The following is a 15,585-nucleotide window of genomic DNA, read 5'->3' as shown; positions in this document are numbered from 1 at the left end:
AAAAGAGAGAAGACGTCTGCCCTCCTTGAACAAACCACATCAACAAGGCCACCAAGAAATGATGGAAGCTCATCGCCCAACCCAAGAAGAACGACCCTCCTTCACCACGTACTGGAGGAAGAACCAAGAGGATTCTTCGGCCAGGACACTCAGATTCGTCCAGAGTGATCCAGGCCAACCGAGCAGACCAGGTATGTTGAAGACGAAGAAGAAAAGAGGAGGAAGAAAAGAAACAGGAGGAAAGGGGAGGGGGGAAAGACAAAACTTTTCAAGGGCCTGACTTTCCTCTTGTCTCACGGACCATCGAGATCACTTCCCCCACCCGCCCTTTATATAATCTCGTCAACGATCTGGTCACACAGTCCACCCTCGCCCCCTCCCTTCCAGCCCTCTGCCATGCTTGTGCGCCCCTGGGCGCCGAGTTGCTTCGGACTTGGCGTTGGGGCGCGTTCTGCGCTCTGGAAATCTTATGCCTCGATGCGGGCATGGCGATTTGTCAACAGTTACCGGAGAAGCGGGACCTCGGGCGTGTACTCGGTCCCGCTCGCAGTTGGACTCCCCATTTGGGCAAAAGAAGAAGGAGGAGGAGGAGAGTATCTATATACTTTTTCATGTCCCTTTCTTCTTTGGCCTATTCTTTCTCGTTCACGCTACGAGTGCAACCCTCCCCCCCTGGGTCTATGATGTCTCATTCTGTCCCGCACATTCATTCATGCATCCATCCATTCATGTGTCCATCCGTCACTCTCGCGCCATGCTACAGCCCTAATCACTGCACCAGTACCCAGATGATCACTACCTCACAACCAATCCACCACATGACCTCATCATCTTCATCACCCCCACCATCAAGATGGCGGCCAGAATAAGAAAAGAAGAATCAAGAAGAAGGAAGAGAAGAGGAAGAGGAAGAAGGAGGCTAACATCAACGTTGGTCATATGACAATAGCAACAACGGCGGCACCACGACCGCCGCCGCCAGCAGCAGCAGCAGCAGCAGCAGTCGCCACAAACTCATTCTCCCCTGGAAGGGCCGAGGAAGAGGAGGGGGATGGGGAGGGGGAGGGGAAGCAGTCAGCCAGGAACAAGCGTCGCGCCCAGGTCCGACGAGCCCAGATCCAGCACCGCCAGCGCAAGGCCGACTACGTCAAGCAACTCCAGTCCGACATCGCCGGCATTCGCGAGCAGATCGAGGACGCAGAGCAGGCGCGACGGTCGCTGCGGGTTGAGAACCAGAACATGCGGGCTTACTTATCGTCTCCGTCATCGGCGGCCGGGTCGGTTTACGGTAGTGAAGGCGGTCGTAGTAGATATGACCATCACCATCATCATCAACAACAGCAACAGCAACATCAACAACAACAACAACAACCACATCATCATCATCGTCACAATTACCGTCAGCAACAGCAACAACAACAACAGCAAGCAGCTGCGGTCAGCGCAGACTTGTACGCGAGTATCCCATCGACCACTTTGTCCTCGCCATATCTACCACCCAACCACGTGCTGGCTCCAGAGGATGACATGCTGCTACAGCATCACCAACAAGGCCTCGGCGGGGATCTCGGCCTCGGCGGGGGCGGCACAGCAGGGTTCTTCACAGTATCAGACGCGGATCTGGACGAGATGCTAAACGCGCAACAGGGAGGAGGAACTGGAGCGGGTGGTAGTGGTGGTGGTAGGGTGTACTACGACTCTGGGTCGCCGGCGTACGGCACAGGGAGCTCGAGAGCGAGCCCGGCCGTGTATCATGGGTCGCCGCAGCTTGTGGATGGGGCCACGGGGCACGGGTCGGACTTGTCATATCCTCTGCTGCCGGATATGCTGATGGGACAGGAACAGGGTGGGCATCAGCAAGGGATGGGGTATTTGTTTCCATGAAGGGCGTTTGTTGGTGGTCGTGATGGGGTGGATGATGGGAAGGGAGAGAGGGGAAGGATACGTGTCCGCATGTAATTATTTCACAAGCAATATCACATATACATCTTGGTTGGTTCGTAGAGACCAAGTGAGGGAAAGAAAAAAAAAGAAAAAAAAAAAACCAGAGAAAGAAAAGGAAGAAAAAAAAAAAACCCTTCACGTCTCAATTTGCTATAATCAAGAAATATTTGGACCAAGGTACCTTGATTTACACAGAGAGAGAGAGCCCTCTTGGCGTAATGTTTTCTTTTGTTCTTTCCCCTTCTATCCGAATTTGATATGCCTCTATTTGGGTATCTCCAAGGCCCTCTCAAACCTAGCAAAATATATAACAAACCCCCTTTTGACTACTAACTTAGGCATCCTCTATAAGTACTGCCGACGACGACCCAAACAGCCTATAAAGCACCACCATCGCAAGCCTCCTCCCGCCCATCCCGCTCCAAAGCGAAGCACAAGGCACAGCAGCCAGCCCTTGCTCCACAATAGCCCCGCGAATCTCATCTGCTAGAAACATGCTCGTGTCTAGATACACTAGATATGGCTGCTGGCTGTGCCGCGTTGTTGTTGTTGGTGATGATGATGATAAGCCTTGTTCTTCCTCATTTGCAAGCCTGGCTACGGCATGACTAAAGATGTCGTCCGCACCACGGCGTAACTCGTCAAGCGTTAGTCTGCTGCCGCCATCATCACGGCCGGCCTCGATGGAGACGACACTGTGCAGACCAGACCCGCCTGTGCTGGCCTCGGAGGAAGGGCTAATAAGGGCAAGACAGTGCTCGGCGCGGTACACTACCCTCGCTACTCCTGCTCCTAGTCCTGCTCCTCCTACCACGGTCCGCCTCTCGCGCCACACACGGACACTACCCGCCTCCAGCCCAGCCAGCCCCGCATGCGCATGCCATTCTGCCTCGGCCGACCGCGGCAGCTCGTCAACCTCTGCGGCGAAACAGAACGGCACCACAGGTGGGTGACTGGCTGTTGTTGTCTCGCCATAGCCTGCTGCTTCCGGGTCTGCCAGCAGCGTGTAGTCCGGCAGGTCTGGTCTGGTGGTATTGGCGCTGGAGGAGGATTCGCCTGTGTAGGACATGTAGCGCGGGTCGAACTTGCGGTCCCATAAGTCTGGGCCGTCTTCGTCATCGTCGTCATCGTCAGTAGTAGACGATGATTTATGTGCTTGTTTCCAGGCACGGTAGGCCAGTTGGGCTTTCTCTCGCGTGGACAGGGCGGTGGTGGTCTCATCTGCGCGCGGGAGATAGACGGCTGCGCTGGTCCACCACTGGACACGCAGCTCGGCTGCTATGCGCCAGAGGTGTTGGAGGGACAGGACGAGCTGGACGTCCATGCCGGCGGCTGGCAGGTCCATGCTTGCTGGGACGAGGGGGATCTGGCCTGCGATGTGCACCGCTCTCTCTGTCGTTGTTGTTGTTGTTGTCCCTCCAGCCACAAGGAGGAGGGGAAATGTGATGGCCTGGCTGTAGGGGCCTATGTTGGCTGGGGCCCAGTAGGATCTGCTCTGGACGTGGAGACCCTGCCTGTCGAGGGCAATAGTAGGGACGGTGAGGTAGATGGCTATGTTGCCGGCGCCGTCAGGGAGAAGATCACCGCACGAGATGGTCACTCGAGAGGGAGGATTTGGCTCTGTAAAGAGGGCGCCGTAGATGGTGTTGATGGCGGGGAAGTCGGCCATGGAGCGGAGGATGATGATGGTGCTGATGATGGAGGCTGGTGTGAGGTTGTGTGTGGTCAGGTGTGAGCGGATCTCGTTGACTAGGATGCTGGTCTCTTCCTGGATGGTGAGGAGGTTGTGGGCGTCTGTTGTCTGTGGGCGAGTGATGGCCCAGGTCTGCTGCAGAATCTGGGGTGGCGACGCGGGTTGATGAAGGTGGTAAAAGGCAGGAGAAGAGTGATCAGCCGCTTTGAGGGTGAGAGGGGTCAGGTCGAGGTCGTCACCGTCGTCGTCATCATCATCGACAACAGCAGCGTTCAACACATCAACCACCCGCTGAAACCTCTCATCAAACAATGCAGGTCTCCTCACCACGGCGCCCTCGCCTTTCTCTTCCTCCTCCTCCTCCTCCTCCTCCTCTTCAGCCGTCTTCTTCTTCTTCTCCTCCACCCTCGCCCGCCTCACCTTCAGCCAAGCCATCCCACCTCCTTCCCTCACTACCAACCGATCGCCCTCCTCCACAACAACCTTCTTACCAAATAACCTCGTCGGTCCATCCAGAACAAGCGTCTCAAATTCCCCACCCTCGCCCAAGATAGCCCCCGTCTCCAGAACCGCAGACCCAAACCGCCCCATGGCCCTCTTGAGCATCGTGATGCCCCTCGGCGCCGCGACGTTCTCCCAAAGAAACCCCTCGTCCAGCCCTCCCGAGGCGACCTTGATGATGCGCGCCTCGAGAACTGCCGCTGCCATATCCAGCAGCAGCTGTGCTTCGTCCGCCACCGCACCGCGTGCCTCGGCAGAAGGCAGCGGCGGGGGTGGCGGCGGGAGGATGGGGTACTTCCAGAGATAGGCCAGCGGGACGAGACCCAGGCGCAGGGCCACAGACTCGACACGGGTGCGCTGGTAGGTGCTCAGGATGGCACCGGCGCTGAGGGCGTTGGCCTCGGGGTGGGAGGCGAGGACGGCCTTGAGGAGGGGCACCAGGGATTCCGTCTCGTCCTGTTCCGCTGCTGCTGTGCCACCACCGTCTTGTCTGCTTGTGGTAGTGGCGGCCCTGACGGTGGAGTATTCCCTCCCGCTCTGCACGGCGCCGCCAAGGATGGGTTGCCGGTACAGGGGGAGGCCCGTGGCGTCGGCGTACAGCGGGATGACCTGGTGCCCGACAGTCTGGTACATGAACGAGTTGAGGTCCGTCTCCTCATCCTCTTGTTCCTCCTCAGGGCGGCCGTCATCGTCCACACTGCTCGGTGGTGGTATTGTCTGACCTCGTTTAGGCAGGGGAGAAGGGGGGTGCAGGTTGGCCAGGGCGACAAGGCGGTGCCCGTTCTCGAGACAGTGCAGGGCCGAGAAGAAGCTGTCTTTGCCACCTGAGACCAAGGCGATGACGTTGAGACCGGCGTTTGATGAGGAGGAGGACGACGACATGGCGGTGGTGATTGTGGCAGGCGGAATATCGAGAAGACGAAGAAGCGGTGTGATGTGTATCCCTCAGCAGCTGATGTGAAGGGCCCGACGAAAACGTAATGGTGGTCAAGATCGGAGGTCGCAGCACCACGCTGGGCTGATCCGCCTTGCTCTTGGTCGGCGAACCTTGGAAGAAGACAGTGCTGGTGCTGGAGCTGGAGCTGGAGCTGGAGCTGGAGCTGGAGCTGGAGCTGGAGCTAGAGCTGGAGCTGCAATGAATGAACATGTACCAAGCCAAACTTGATCCCGGCGTGTGTTGCCGCGCAAGAGTTCGGACGTGTGATGGAACCTGACCCGATCCCGTCTCTTTTCAGCCTCGCACGCGGCGTTCCGTTGCAGATGCCGTGTTGGTGGGACGGCCCAGACGCGCCCAGACCTTTTGGTGGCGTCTCGTGAAGAAAAAAAAGGAGACAAGATTAAGGTTTTCCCGGGTTTCTGTCGTGACACCAGTCTCGCCCGTAAAAGCTCAGCTGGGAATTGTGAAATGTCGCGGCTTGTTAGGGTCCCGAGCTGGCGGGTTCTAAACTATCTCCAGGCCATCGAATGCAGTGCGTTCCGATTCGAGAGAAATAACCCTGAGTACTTGGTTAGTCCCACTGCAGATCGACGATAGCCGTTGGAGGGATGAGGAAGGTGAGACAGACAAGTGTGAAAAAAGAAGGTATCGAGGCTGGCTGGGCTGGGCTGAGGCTTGGGTGAGGTGATGGGAAAGGGCGATGGTGAGTGGTCGAGTTGCTGGAAAAGATAGGCGTTGTGTCTTGATTGCCTCTTTGGTCGGCGACGTGATGGTCAAGCTTTGGGTGTCATCTGGTCACAAAGACGAGCGTCATGCACGCGATGGGCGAGAAGTAATTATTGGGTTTATTTTATTCTGCGAATCATGATCATGTACTACTATCTGCTTGACGCTGTTCAAAGCCCGATCAGGTGGCTAAATTTTCAGCAACAAGAAAAGGTGAGGGTTAGGAGTTTGCCCCCCCCCCCTCTCCCCCCACCTCTCTTCAATATGAAGGGAAACAAGAGAGGAAAAAGGGACAGAGTTCACGATCAAAACACCTGACCCCCACAACAAGAAGAATAGCAAAAAAGAAAGAAGAAGAAGAAAAGAACTCATAAAAAAAAAAAAACCGGTGAGGCCAGTCGGGAGACCATTGACGGCCAGCCACAATACGAGAAAGAGACCCTTAACTCACCACATAAGCAGAAGAAAACCAAGCCACCAAATATATGCACGTCTTCCCGACCTGCATCTCATAGTCTGGTCCGAGTCCCTCGATAGTCAAACAGATGATCTACCCGAAAGAGGAATTGAGAGACAGAGAGAGAAAGAAAAGAAAGAAAAGGTTAGACGAATCCAACCCACCACCACTACTCATCATCACATGTGGTGATTGCCCCGTTGCGAGTGCAGTCTACTACCGTCTCAGAGCTGCATTAGTGATCCCGAGTCCATTCCAGCTAACTCATCTATCCATCACTCACCCCTCCCCCCCCCCCCCAAAAATGACACTTTTACTTTTCTTCTACTCTTTTCTTCCTAGCTTATCTCGTCCCAATGTAGGAAGATGGGGCTTGACTGACATAACTTGGAAGAGGAGGGGTGGGGGGAGGAGGGGCGGGACCTTAGATCTTACGCCATGGTTGACAGATAGCCAGACCGCAGGCAAACTAGGCCCCGTCATCACGAAAAATGAATCCCATGTACCTCAGCAGAAAAGGTACTTGACTGTCCAAGCTGACCCTAACGGTCGAAATGCCCCTTAGCTTCAACCCAAAAAAGCGAGAGAGGTGTATGTATGGTTGTTGCCCCCCCCTCGCCCGTGCGCCATGTCTCACCTATCCAGCCCTATGAACATCCAGAAAAGGACTCCTCAACCAGAGACATTTTTTTTTATTTTATTCTCATTGGTATCGTATGATGACACTTTTTGGTAAACCCCTTCTCATCACACCGACGGCCCGGCGCTGCTTTTCAACAAAAAGACTGACCAGTGACCATTCGCGATTCCAAATCTGACTGTTTCCTTTTTTTTTTTTTCTTCTCCACCCCCACATGCATTCTCACCAATCTTTTTCGTCCATTTTCTGTTCAGCCAGCCAGAAAGAGAGACATAACAAAATTAAGGAAAATCTCATCCCGCCAGACCAACCAACAACCAACCAACCAAACCGAAAGGTCCCAATGAAACCTATCATATGGAAGAGACAAACAGTAGGACAGAAAAAAAAGGTGTGGTAGGACGAAAAGAATACAAACAGAGAGGACCAAGAAAAGGACGACGCACGTGCCTCTCCGAATTTGGTATACTCTCTGTCTTGCGTCGTTTTTTCAGCCAGTCATCAGATAGCCCACCCACTCGCCGAAGCAATCGGTTTCAATGTGTTGCGTTGCTATGTGTTCGGATTCTTGAGAGGAGGAGAGGCGGGGGGGGGGGGGGGACACGTAATCTCTCCCCCTTCCTACCGGTCTCGATCCACTCGTTGAAACTTGCACATACATCGACATTGTACTACTTGTATGCTACAGGTATGGTCACTGTAGTACTGTATGCAGACTCTTCCACGGTCCTCAGCTCGCACGGCACGAAGGCGGCGTACCCCACCTGCCCTGTTACCTTACCTCCCCCCCCCCCTTCCTATGCGTCAGTGTCTCTTTGGCTGCGGGTTTTTTCTTTTCTTTCTTGTCTCTTTCTTACTGGATGTGCTACTATATTTTGTAGCTTGTACTATTAGTAGTGTGAAAATCGCACTTGGGGCTACTGCAGACCTGCATGTTCCATGTCACCAGACTAGAGCATATAATACAGTAGCTCGGCCGTGCTTATGCAGGAACAGGAACGAAAAGTCCCTCCCCCCCCCCCCAAAAAAGAACCACACACATGCAGCAAAAACAACAACCAAAAAATTTAAAAAAGAGAGGGGCTGATGGGGGCAGAATGTAAAGGGGGGGGGGGCGCTTGAAAAAAGTTTGGTCGGGACCTGTCAGACTTCCGTGGTTCATCAGTCTTTTGGTGGCGCCAGACCCATATACCGAACCAGATATTGGTGACGACTTCTGGGGACTTTTCTTTTTGTTCTGCTTACGGGGTCCAGAAACGGTCTGGTCTGGCTAACTTTGCTTTTCGGGTCAGAACCCTTAGGTGTGAGGGAGGGGGGTAAGAAGAACGAAACAGCCACAGAACAGCCGTTTTGCTTATGCTGCCCTGCACACGCAGCAGAGAGAGGAGGAAGAGGAGCCAGTGCGGCGTACGTCAGTCAGTCAGGATCGATACCCGTCCAAAGTGCGATTCTGAATTAGGAATACTTATCGAGGCGCGGGGATGGTGTCGTGCGTGTCATAGTAAGCCAGTAAGCTGCGTGGCATTCCTTTTCTTCCCCCAAACACATGCCCACTACTGCACGGCTGATCCCTCCAACCCTAAAGAAGAATGTGTCTTTTGGGTGAGAGAGGAGGGCGAGGGCTGGCTCGCCTGTAGGCTTATCCGCGTCTAGTTCCTCCTCTTGCTGCGGTTGGTTTGTTGCTCGGAAGGGAAGTGGATCGTGCAACGAAGAGGGATGAGGTGATCACGATGGGGAAAGGTCTTGACATATCATCGTCTCACGAGGGAGACAGAAGAAGCAATAACGATTTGTCAATTGGGAGGAATAGAGGCTTCACATGGTGGATTGATCAGCAAGATAGACACACAACCTCCCTTCTCTCTGTCTTTCCATCTTTTTCCCATTCAAATTCTTCTTGGAAGAAAGGAATAAAAATAAAATTTGGTCATACCCTTCTGCACGTCAGGCCCAGCGGTCCCAAATTTCCAACATGCAGAACGCAAAAAGCCCAGTAAGAACAGCCCACAATCGTAAACCACCGCACACAACCATCGACTCACCCCACCCCACCACCACCAAATCCTTCCCCTGGAATCCGCGGCCAGATCGAGGCATACACTCGCAACATCGGCAAGAAATCCTCCCGTGAAGAAAGATCGGGAACAACAACCGCCCCCCCCCCCAACTCCTTCTCTCTCTACTCATCGGAGACGGCGGCGGTGGCGATAAGACTGAGACACAGGATCTAGATCTTATTCAGCCGATGACGTTCGCGATGATCCGAGAGAAAGAGAAGGGGAGGGGGAGTTCCACGTGCACACACATGCTGCGTGCCATCGTGAGATGTGCTGTGGTGTGGGGGGGGGGGGGAGGGAACTGGCCCCAAGTGGGATCGGATGGGGTGGTGCCCAGTGTTTCTAACGTGCAGCAAGATGGGAAGGTAGCAGTTAGGAGGAGAGTAGGCAAAAAGGAAAAAAGAGAGAAGAGAAGAAGAAAAAAAAAAAAGGATTCGGCACGAAGGATGTTTCGAGCCTGCATGCACAGACGACCAGCCGGCTGAGATCGACGCCTTGGGGAGGTTAGGCAGGTGACATGCCATGCTTCTATCTGTCATTCTGTCTGTCGGTCCGTTGCACTCTCGTATCGCACGTACTGGGTTTGGCTGTAGACCATAACGATGGGTCTGACCCAAAGAAGAGGAGGGGAAGAAGAAAGGGTTCACGTGCAAAGGGCGGCGTTTCAGGCCCGGCGCCGTCATATTTCTCGGCGTCGGTGCCGGCACTGTGGTCTTTTCGACACCGTTGATTGTGTGTGTGGGATTCTTTTTGAGCGGGGGCCCCCAAGTAGAAGACAGTGGAGTGTAGTATTATTCCTATTACTACTGCTACTATTACAACTACTGAATTATGTTCTTGGATAGTAGTAACCAAGCATCACTTAGATACCCTTTTCGTCATCACAATCAAGAGCAAAAGGCACCATACAAGATAGAAACGAATGATGGTAGTTTCGCTAGAGAATAGAAACTTGTTACAATGTTTGAATCCTCAAAACAATGGCTCCTCAGAGCTGTCCCTGTCCTACTCTCTGACCATATTGCTTCGAGAGAATCAGTCCACACGGCCCCAGTTTGTTGTTTCCCTGCCTCCAAAACACATAAACCCGTCCATCCACACATCCCCGCTAGAAGGCATTCCTGTAGAAAGTTTCACTGCTCTGTGTCTTCGCACCACCTGGCAGAAACAAGGCTCGCTCTCAATCCCAGAAAAACAAAAACAGCCTCCCAACCGTCCACCAATCGAACCCACCCAGCTTGTAATTGTACAACAAGCCCTGTGGATACATACTCCATACACGCCACTGAGATCCTCGCCAGAAGGATCCGATCAGGGTTTTTTTGTCCTTCCCAAAGTGTGCCAAACCGATTTGTCATTCAAGCATTGCGCGCGCCCCCTCCCTGTGTTGTGTCCCGTTTGAGGAGAGCGAGGTGAAAAAAAGAAAAGCTTGGCTAGCAAACTGTGTTGGTACATTGAACAACAAGGAGAGGGCAAAGATGTTGTAAATGCTGCAGTAGAACTTTTGATGTGATTGTTGTCGTGACTCCCTCCCTTCTTCAAATGACGCCGTTGGTCGTCGGTGGAGCTGCAAAGGCACTCTCACCGTAAGATTCCCTAGAATTTGGGGGCTCGCTCCGCAGAAAGAGAAGGAAGGGAAAAGAAAGAAAAAAAAAAGGAAAAAGGTAGCGGTGTGAGCCAAAGAAAACCTTCATGCACCTTTTCTTCTAATTAAAAGAAGCAAAAGATAGGTGCTGCGACGAGGAGCTCTTCCCTTGTCCTTACTCAGCGCGCTTCCTCTTCCTCTTGCCGGCCGAGTCGCCAGAGTCTGACAGCTCGCCTGCAGTGTTGACGGGGATCTCGGATGCCACTTGGAACAGCACCTTGCCGTAGCTGGCGTACTCCTCAGGGCTAGGGCCACCAGCCATGGGGGGCGCCGGGTACATGGCGGGGTGGTGATAGTGGCCGGCCATGTCATGCTCGTCGATGAGGTTCATGACGATGGCGCCCGAGCCGTGGGTGCGCTGGTGCTGCGTCAGGTTGTCGGAGCGAGAGAACTTCTTGCCGCACTCGTTGCACTCGAAGGGCTTGTCCTCGGTGTGCAGCGAGCGGTAGTGGCGCTTCAGGTGTTCCTGACGGCGGAACCGGCGGTTGCAGAGCTCACAGACAAAGGTCTTGCTAGGGTCCTCGGTCAGGGACTGCTTGCGGCCGCGACGGTTGGGAACCGAAGAGGGGGTGCCGCTGTCAGAGCCGGATGAGGCGTTGCCGTTGGGCGTGGAGGACTCAGCCGCAGCGCTGCCGCCCTGGCTGCCGTTCTGGCTGTCGGAACCGTCCTGCTGTGACTGCTGGGCATCGGGGGCATTGCTCTGGTCAGCCTCTGCAGCGGCGGCGGTGTCCACGTTGATGTTGCTATGGTCTTTCTTGGCGCGCTTGTTGCGGTGGCCGTCGCAGCTGGCACCCGAATCAGAAGGGCTGGGCATGCCGAAGGACTGGGTCTCGTAGTCGCCGTAGGAGGAGAAGCTGTGGGAGGTGGCGCCGGAGCTGGAGCGCGAGCGGGAGGCCTGGTCGCCCAGGTGGACAAGGCCCTGGACGAAGCTGTCCTCGGAGGCGAGGTCAGAGAAGTCGTCGTAGATGGGCAGGCCGTGGGGCACAGGTGGTGTGACATCCGAGAACGAAGAGCTGACGCTGGAGATTGCAGGGGTTGATGTTTGCCCGTGGGAGAATGTGTCACCTCGGAGCACAAGCTCGCCTTCCTGTGTCGCCAGTCCGGAGATGGAGAACTCAGGAGCCAGTGTCGGGTTGACTGTGCCGACCGTCAGGTTGCGCGGGTCACAAAAGTCAAAGTCTAGCGAGGGGTGCTCCGAGGTCACAGAGTTGGCGTAGGTTGGAGGAGGGGGAGAGGGAGACAGCGACGGGCACGACGTGGTTGTGGATGTTGCCGCTGAGGTAAAGTCACCAGGGGCGGGAGATGAGCAGCTAGAAAGCTGCTGGGGCGGGAGGTACACTGAAAAAAAAAGAGAGCAGTATGTCAGCATATATCCACTGGCAGAAAACTGCTTTTTCCAGTCTGACGCCTCGAATGTCTTATTTTTTCTTTCTTTTAGACTCACCTGGTGTCATGGGTGGCGAGGCACAGCTGTGCCACTCCAGGTTGGGAAACTGCTCAACGGGTTGAGCAACTTCCTCCTCCTTAAGTCCCATGGCGCTGCCATCCAGGCCAGAGAACATGGGGTTCAGCGGCGTGGCCAGCATGTCGCAGCTACCAGGGCTGCTCATGACGCTGCCGGCTGTGGACAGCGCAGGTGTCTGAGGGTAGCACATGCCATCGACACCCTCGAACTTGTCTGTGTCCAGCACGATGGTTGGCCTGTGGAGTTGCTGGTGCATGCGCACTGGTGAGGCCTGGGGGGTAAGCACCTGCTGGGGCGCGCTGGTGAAGCTGGGCTTGCTTGTCTGGTTCATGGACGGCTGCGAGCACGAGGAGCTGGGCCGCGAGAACACAGGGGTCGAAGGCAGCGGTGAGGAGGGGAGCACCGGCACTGGTGGGAACACCTGGATCTGCTGTGCAATGTGGTGGTGGTGTGCGTAGGCGTGGTGAGGCTGTTGCTGTGGGATAAAGTGACCATGACTTCTGTTCTCTGAGTGAGGGTCTGGGCTGTAGTAGTAAAAGGCCGGGGCCATCTGCTGTTGAGCCATCATGGGTTCCATTGTGATGCGTGGTGTGGAATTGTTGCTGGGTCTGCGGTACCTGACACATCAGCCTCCATATTCCTCGGGGTGGTCAAGACATCTGTTACTGCTGTAAGAGAGGGAGAGGAGAGAGGACTACCCACCAGGCTGCTGATTGTGTAACAGGTTGAACTCTGCTTTCCGACTTTCCAAATAAACTTGCGTGTGTTTTAAAGTATTAACTGTATATGGTGTAGGGTTGTAATTGTACAAGTTCTCTGGGTCGAGAAGGTGTTGTTGATGTCGAGGCAGGTTGGCCTAATGATGGTCGTATCGGTTCGTTCCGATGCAAAGAATGGATGGCAGCCTCGAGGTCCTGGAGGAGCGAGAGTGCTGTCTTAATAGTTTGATACTCGAGAGGCGTTGTTGTACATGGATCTCGTCTTGGGGAGAAGAGGAGGGGACGGTCTGATGTTGCTTGCTTGACCCTCTTTCCTGGTCCGGGAGGTATAAATGGATACAAAGGTAAATAGAGGAGGGGGGGTGAAGACGCGTCGTCGTCAACTATAACAAGAACGAGGTATACTTAAAGAAGGGATGGAAGCGGATGTTCCAAGCTCGAGTCAAAGAAAGGAAGAGAACTGATATGTAAATAGAAGAGGAGGAAAGGGAATCATGCGTCCAACAATTTGCCGATCATGAAGTGGAAACAGAAGAGCGAGCGTGGTCGAAGTGGGATCTCCAGAGGAATATGTAAAGAGCGGGCAGCATGTGTGTGCAGAAGCGGGCTGCCAGAAGGAGAGAATCAGCAGAGCCCCCAGACAGGTAAAGGTTGGTTACCGCACCTCCAAGGCCCAGGACCATGGGGTGGCTTCTGGACCTTGTGCAAGGGTGTGAGTGACGGGGGCCTGGCACTTGTCCCGGCCAACTACTCTCTCATCCTGGTTCCTTCATGAAGCCACCATAAACCGCGGAACCGACTGCTATGCCCCACGACAACAGGGCCCCCGGGCCCCTTCCAGCGTTTCCTCCACCGAGAGCCCACCCACCACCTCTTGGGTTTGTCTCACACTGCTCTCATCGCCGCTGACGAGGCAGCGAGGGCTCTCGACTGACCAGGGGACCAGTACATACCCCACCCATCCACCCTTCTTCCTCCCCCTGTGCCCTTGTCTGGGGCAAAGGTGGGTGGGCGCAGCGACGCTAGGCCGTATCTATTTTGGCGACCTCTCCCGACCAGGCTGTCGGAAGTACCGCTCATCGATGGGTACTTAGCTCTCTGGGACGAGGGTCCCATGGCGTTCCGGGTCCCCGGAAGTGAACCAGATTCCAAGCAGTGGGGAACAGCAGGTGGGACCCTCTGGGAATGCGGTGGGCAGCCCCCCTGCCACGAAAGCCTGCCAGCAAGAAGGTAAGAAGAAAGAGAGAGAGACACACACACACAGAGAGAGAGAGAGAGAGAGAGAGAGAGAGAGAAAGATGAGGGCATACGACATCCCGCAGCTCACAACTGTGTGCGACCCTGATGTGCCTGCAGCGTGACAACTCTGTGCGTTCCTGCAGACGGGCGCCATGGTTGATCACCTACCTCTGGCTGTTACTGGTCAGTTGCCTACTACAAGAGGCGTTTGGCTTCTGCTGAAAGCGGCAACACGAGACTGGGCCTGGAGGCGCTGTACCATAGTACGGTGATGCACGCGCAAATACGACAAGCTGAGCTGATTTTGCCACCGCACGCCCTCTCTCGCATTGCTAGTAAAGTGACTGGCGGCTATTGGGCGACGCGAGGAGACCGACTAGATTGCTTGCGCTCGCTCTCTCTGTCTCTGTCTTCCAGACCGAGCTTTGCACGAGCAGGACCCGTCACACAGGCGCCACAGTCGAGTGTGAGCTGTCCAGCTGGATAATCGTCGTGTTCTGATGTTAGTGCTATTCTGCAGTGAATGCGACGTGTGGGAATCAGAAATCTCGCAGCAGCCATAATACGAGTGCGCATGCTGCTCTGTGCATGAATAGTGCAGCAAGATCGTACGGGGATGTCGCTCGTAATTTTGAAAAAAGGCCGCATGTCATTAGTATTCCTGCTACGTACCATAGTACAGTACAGTGTACAGTACATGCTGTACTACTAGTAGGGTCGCTCAGTTAGTTGGCGGGACAGTATTGGGTCGGATTGCACGCACGCAGCGTGCGAGATCGGGAACGCATTGAGCGAGACCCTAAGAGAGAGAGAGAGAGAGAGAAAGAGAGGATCAAGGACGAATCGCTTGGGAATTGTGCACACAGGTCCCCCGCTTCCCGTGGGTTCGCTGGCTGCTTGGACCCAATCCGATGCACTGGTTGGGCCTAGGGGCCCATCACAAATCTCCACAAGTCTTGTACAGATCCATACTGTGCCCTGTTGGGGCCTGCATAACGTCGGCGGAGCGGTGGGCGCTTCTCCACCTGATAGGACAGCGACGAACAGACGGCAGCCGCTCTCGCTGACCGCACAATCCAGCGTGTTCGACGCTATCACTAGATGTGCTGGACCGGAACAGCAACGCAACGCAGCGAGATGAATCCATTCGCTGCTCGCCATCGAGACGCCAGACCGATTGTTTGGCTCCAGTTTCCGCGGGCAAACGTGCTGCCCACGACTGGTCCTGCTGGATCGCGCTAGGCATGGTCAATGGTCATTCAGTCCAGAGCACATGCAGAAGAATATGGACCCTAGATCGTCAACAAGAGACTGGACAGGACGGAAGCACAGGCGCCTCGCTGTTGACTGCACCTGCGAGCGCGATAGGTCGGAGCATCTCTTTCGCAGCCCAGAGCGGGGGTGGGGTGTGTGTATGTGTGTGTGTGTGTGTCTATCTTTCGACCCGATGCCAGCGGAGGTACTTCGGCAGGACAAAGTTTCGCGGACCTGTTGGAGACACTTGACTTCATGCGCTGGGCGGTGATCTTCAGGCACCTCCCATGCCCCGAGAGCTCCCGTGC

General features: G+C 54.9%; 3 protein-coding genes across 3 annotated transcripts; 1 reads left to right on the top strand and 2 right to left on the bottom strand.

The window, feature by feature from the left end:
* Nucleotides 1-58: 58 nt before the first annotated feature.
* On the top strand, nt 59-1,884 carry M406DRAFT_327438 (uncharacterized protein; the record flags this gene model as incomplete). The annotated part of the gene is made up of 2 exons (XM_040920208.1): nt 59-191; nt 854-1,884. The coding sequence occupies 2 exons, from the start codon at nt 59-61 to the stop codon at nt 1,882-1,884; spliced, it is 1,164 nt and encodes a 387-aa protein (XP_040779992.1).
* Nucleotides 1,885-2,824: 940 nt separating this feature from the next.
* Nucleotides 2,825-5,020, bottom strand: M406DRAFT_22304 (uncharacterized protein; the record flags this gene model as incomplete). Its single annotated transcript, XM_040915638.1, has 3 exons — nt 2,825-2,969; nt 3,012-4,800; nt 4,861-5,020. Coding segments are annotated over 3 exons (2,094 nt in total), but the record flags the coding sequence as incomplete, so codon positions are not given.
* Nucleotides 5,021-9,867: 4,847 nt separating this feature from the next.
* On the bottom strand, nt 9,868-12,642 carry M406DRAFT_98857 (uncharacterized protein; the record flags this gene model as incomplete). The annotated part of the gene is made up of 4 exons (XM_040926430.1): nt 9,868-11,619; nt 11,716-11,938; nt 12,045-12,473; nt 12,558-12,642. The coding sequence occupies 4 exons, from the start codon at nt 12,640-12,642 to the stop codon at nt 10,716-10,718; spliced, it is 1,641 nt and encodes a 546-aa protein (XP_040779990.1). The 3' UTR covers nt 9,868-10,715.
* Between the last annotated feature and the right edge of the window lie 2,943 nt (nt 12,643-15,585).

This window comes from Cryphonectria parasitica, assembly GCF_011745365.1.
Source record: "Cryphonectria parasitica EP155 unplaced genomic scaffold M406scaffold_2, whole genome shotgun sequence".
In the NCBI taxonomy this organism is placed as follows: Eukaryota; Fungi; Ascomycota; class Sordariomycetes; order Diaporthales; family Cryphonectriaceae; genus Cryphonectria; species Cryphonectria parasitica.
This window is presented reverse-complemented; position numbering and strand designations above follow the sequence as displayed.